The sequence below is a fragment of the Triticum aestivum genome, chromosome 7A (genome assembly GCF_018294505.1).
Source record: "Triticum aestivum cultivar Chinese Spring chromosome 7A, IWGSC CS RefSeq v2.1, whole genome shotgun sequence".
NCBI classification, from domain to species: Eukaryota; Viridiplantae; Streptophyta; class Magnoliopsida; order Poales; family Poaceae; genus Triticum; species Triticum aestivum.
This window is the reverse complement of record NC_057812.1, coordinates 227,296,378-227,301,450: the sequence shown is the minus strand read 5'-3', so window position 1 is coordinate 227,301,450 and position 5,073 is coordinate 227,296,378. Positions and strand designations below refer to the sequence as shown.

General features: G+C 52.8%; 1 protein-coding gene across 1 annotated transcript; it reads left to right on the top strand.

The window, feature by feature from the left end:
- Positions 1-2,304: 2,304 nt before the first annotated feature.
- Positions 2,305-4,154, top strand: LOC123150012 (serine/threonine-protein kinase UCNL-like). Its single transcript, XM_044569812.1, has one exon. The coding sequence runs from the start codon at positions 2,443-2,445 to the stop codon at positions 3,733-3,735; it is 1,293 nt and encodes a 430-aa protein (XP_044425747.1). The 5' UTR covers positions 2,305-2,442; the 3' UTR covers positions 3,736-4,154.
- Positions 4,155-5,073: the final 919 nt, after the last annotated feature.

The following is a 5,073-nucleotide window of genomic DNA, read 5'->3' as shown; positions in this document are numbered from 1 at the left end:
CTTGGGGTAAATTGCCTATAATAAGGTTTTTGGATTGTTGGAAATATGAGCAATTTACCAAATGATTTTATTAACAGAAATACTAGATAAAGCATGACTAATATAGTAGAGATAAAACAAGTCATGCGTTCTGACAGAGAGAAGGTAAATAGCTTCTGCATGTATGAACCATATCCTATCATATCTAAAGCAGACAGTATAGCAAGTAGCATATATGAAGTAGAACCTATCATGTGTAGGACAAGGACTAGAACAAGGAACTGTGGCAGAACCTTTAACAGGAAAGACAAGAACACGTACGGGACATCAGCAGCAGAAGCGCTGTACTTGGGGTCGGTGTCCTCGCCTGCCATGTCGTCGAGGAGGTCGGGGACATCGGGGAAGAAGTCGTCGGCGACCGGATCGTCCGTGATGAAGCAACCAGTAGTCGCGCTGAGCGCTCCCTAAAAACCTTATCACCCTTCTCCCGTACAGGACTCAAAAGGTGCGGTCTCGGAGGCCTACTGTCCCGACCTGCGGTGCACGCCGCAAGACGGGATGGGGAAGAACGTAGCAGTAGCGCAGTGGTCGGAACTTTTTGGCGAGAGGAAGAGGAGTTTCTGTTGTGTCTCTCTGGAGAGAAGCGACCTCTCTTATATAGGCACAGGAGAAGGACGCGAAGAGACTGCGGCAGGAGGTGAGACGAAGCGAACAGGCAGCGGCCGAAGAGGCGCGCTGTTCGAATTTAGTGTCCACTACAGAAAACATTTCAACTCCCACGTGACCTTTCGTATACCCGTCGTGCGTGGCAAAAATTTAGATATCGGCTCGGCTCATTTCCGCGTCGCGAGGCGAGGCGAGGCGAGGCGTCACGTGGCGAGGCGGGCGGGCGGCGGAGGAGGAGCGCGCGTGGATATCCCTCTTGTTCTCATGCTCGTACAAGTGGGGAAAGAACCTTCCTTATAAGGAGGTCCAACTCCTGCTAAATTAGCAATGTGGGACTAAACTTTAGTAGTACCCCTTGCCTTGCATAAATGAGCTAAATGGGCCTTTAGAATTTATTAGGAATTTTTGAAATAGTTATTGGGCTGCCCAAAGTAAACTAAATTCCAGCAGTTTCCTATCATTGAATTGAAATTTTGGGCTTCTCAATTCGGTAAAACAAACTTGACATACCCACACAAAAAAACTTGATGTAAAAGATTCCTTCATTCAAAGTTGTACTTAAGGTAGTGGTGCTACACGATGGGAGTCGTAGTTTCCCTCTCGTGGGCATTAAGATGATCTTCATTTGACGGTGGCGAGACGTTGGCGTCGCTGTCAACATGGAATAAAGTCTTCTCGCCTCGCCTTGTTCTGGCGATGCTTCTTCTTATGTCGTGAGGCATGTGAAAGACGGTGTGTTCTCATATCTCATTCTTTTAGGCTGGCATTTTCTTTTGCATGTTCATCTCGGGCGCGTCATCATACGAAGCGCACAATGTAGTTGTACGTCTTGGATTTCCGGTTCTAGTTCCAACCGATAACGATTGCCCTCACTCAGCCTCGTCAATGAGCGTGTCGGGTTCGTGGCGATCTCCAGGCCCCCTCTACCACTTTCTCTCTCCGGGGTGATGATTTGCTACGCAGATGGTGGCCGCCACTATCTTCTTGTGTACATCGATGACTTTCTAGTCACTCCTTTTATGAGCTTCTGGATTTGCTTCACTCAGCCGGAGGACCAGATGCGACAACGAGCTTTGCTCATGGCGTGTCAGAGTGGATATTGGAGGGAGAAGACTTTGGCACTCTCAAGTATTTGAATGTATTTTCAATTTCTGTGAAGGCGTAATGTATATATGACCTATGGCCTTTTCGAACAGAAGACGCTACAAGCAAACCCGGCCTAAATATGAAAATAAAAGAACTAGTGAATTGAGTGTAATTCAGATGGTGAAATCAACCCATCAAGATTCAAGTCCCATCAGGATTCAAATCCTATACTTAGTGATATCATTTTCTTGAATTTATTTCAGGCTTTTCGGCGATGTGCGTTCAGTGCGAGGGGACGTTTGCATCGAATATGAAGGCGTTTGTGACGACTTCATCAATCTCAAAATAATGTGTCGGCTTAGTCTCTCGAAGTGTTCATAGGGATAATGTGTGCACGCGTGCGTTATAGGGGTGAGCGTATATACGTATGTATGAGCATCTGCGTCCTTACCGTCTTAAGAAATAGAACAATTAATAACACTTTTTAAAGAAATAAATACTAGAAGAGAGCGACGATTTAAGCAGGGCAGTGAGACCCTTTTCCCTCCCATCTCTCTCTTGCCGCTACGCAGCGCTCCTCTTATATCTCGCCTCCGAACCCTCCTCGCCTCTCTCACCATTCCACGCGCGTCCCCCTATTCTTGGAGCGCCCAAACTCCTCCCTCACTCCCCGGCGTACAAACACGCGCGCGCCCCCGCCCGTGCCGGCTCATGCCCATGGAGGTCGACCTCGACCGTGCACGCGCTCTGCGCGTTCTCGGCCGAGGCGCCATGGGCACCGTCTTCCTTGTCGAGGCCGACCCGGCGCGGCCCGGCTGCGGCCGCTACGCCCTCAAGGTCTTCGACAAGCGCTCCGCCGGGCCGACCAAGCCCGACGCCGACCGCCGCGCGCGGTGGGAGGTGACCCTGCTCTCACGCCTTGCGCACCCGCACCTCCCGTCACTCCTCGGCACCGCTGAGACGCCCGACCTCCTCGCCTGGGCCGTCCCCTACTGCCCCGGCGGTGACCTGAACGAGCTCCGCTACTCCCTAGCTGACCGTGTCTTCTCCCCGGCCGCCATACGCTTCTACATCGCCGAGACCGTGTCCGCGCTCGCCGACCTCCACGCCTCCGGCATCGTGTACCGCGACCTCAAGCCCGAGAACGTGCTCCTCCAAGCCGACGGCCATGTTACCCTCACCGACTTCGACCTCTCGCGCCTCCTCCCGGCCTCTACCTCTTCCCCGTCAACGTCACCTCCTCCTCAGGTGAAGCCCGTCTTCCGTCACGGCCACCGCCGGGCGCGCGCCTCCGCTGCTGGCCACCACGCCAAGCGCGAGCCCGTGTCCGCGGCCGCGTCGACGCCGAAGCTGCAGCAGTTTCAGAACCTGGTTCGTTTCTTGACGCGAAGCAACGGCAGCGCTCCCGAGCTGGCCAAGAAGACCAAGTCGGCGCGCGTGTCCCCGGTGAGCCGGAAGGCCGCATGCTCCGGCGCGGCGTGGGGCAGGTCGTACTCGTTCGTCGGCACGGAGGAGTACGTGGCGCCGGAGGTGGTAAGCGGCGACGGCCACGGGTTCGCCGTGGACTGGTGGGCGGTGGGCGTGCTCGTCTACGAGATGGCGTTCGGCCGCACGCCGTTCAAGGGCAAGAACCGCAAGGAGACGTTCCGGAACGTGCTGCACAGGGAGGTCGAGTTCCCGGGCGACACCCAGCGCCGGATGCCGGAGCTGACCGACCTCATCTCGCGGCTGCTGCAGCGGGATCCCGCGAGGCGGCTCGGGTACGCCGGCGGCGCCGACGAGATCCGGGCGCACCCGTTCTTCGCCGGGATGGCGTGGGACCTGCTCGCGGAGGTGACCCGCCCGCCCTACATCCCGCCGCCCGCGGAGGACAGCGCGGCCGACGGCCAGGGCTTCGACGTGAGGGATTACTTCAAGAAGCTCCACCAACCGCCGCCGCCGCCGCCTCCGGAGTCGGGCTCGTCGTCGTCGTCTTCGTCGTCGGACTTCTCGTCGGTGTTCTGACTTGTATAGCTTACGTGGCCGGCCATGTGGTAGTCCATTCGCTCCTCGGTAGATTGCTGTTTCGTAACGAGCGAACGGGGGTGCACTGTGCAGTGCAGGCAGTGCAGACGTCGACAACACGGGCGTGATCGGTGTAAATAAATTCGGTGTAGCGCTGGTGCAGATGCGGAAGCAGTTTTGAGAGGTGCACGGTTCAGTTGGGGGTCCAAGGCCTTTCTTGCTGTATTTCACTGCCATGATGAATTCACGAGGGGGTTCTGATTTAAACTGTGACTTGCCACTACTCCATCTTGTGTGATCACTGAATAAACTGCGAGTAGAATTTCTCTGGTGGTCGTTCACTGGAACCATAGACTTTGATGATGTATAGTCCGATTCCTAGAGGAAATTAAATCCAGTAATAGCAACAGTTCGATTCTCGTGGCATTTCTCACGAGTGTCGTTGGTTAGAGCTTAGTATTTGTGATGATATACATTTGGTTCGATCGTACATGATTTTCTTTCTTTTAGTTAGCTCGAGCTGTTTCGAGCTGTTGGTTACTGAACCCCATGTGATCCATCACGGTTCCTGCAGGATTTTCAGTTGGCGTGCGATTTTTAAATTTGGACCTTCGATTTACCTATCCCCTCTGCATAATTCCAGGCTCTGTACGTGCACGCATGGACAGTATCATTCAATGATTCCTTCTCGTGTAATCAAGGAAATCGCAAGGACAAATTGTTTTATCTTTCTTGGTCAAGTATAATCATACACATTGTGGTTTAAGTCGACGGGAATGCTTCAATTGTTTTTCGGAAATACTAATGTCCACACGTGTGGAGGTTTGTATCTCGCCCACACGTATGGATCAACGTCGGTTTAAGTCTGCATGAATCTTGATATGTTTTCTTAGTTTTTTATGTCACGTAGGATTGGTCTGATGTGTGGGCATTTATTCGGTCACCCACATGTCCGTTTTCACACATGGAGGTGCTGGTGTGTGGGCGTTTAACAGTTCGCCCACACGTCAGTTTGCAACGCACGCAGAGGGGCTGGTATGTTGGCGTTTATCAGTTCGCCCACACGCCCGTCTCCTCTCCCACACCCAAGCTATCAGTTGACATGTGTTTTGCAGGGTACATGGCAACTGCCCTATTATGCTTGTAAGCAGATGGCAACTCTCTCTTTACCCGAACATGTTATTTTGCCATGTCTTTTGTAGTGCTACATGGCAACTGCCTAGTGTTAGTATGTGGCAACTTCTAAAGTTTTCAAATCATGACAATTGTAGTAGACCAGACCACAAATGACAACAGCTGCAGTTATCAAAAAATGGCATCTGACACTTGACCTGAGAT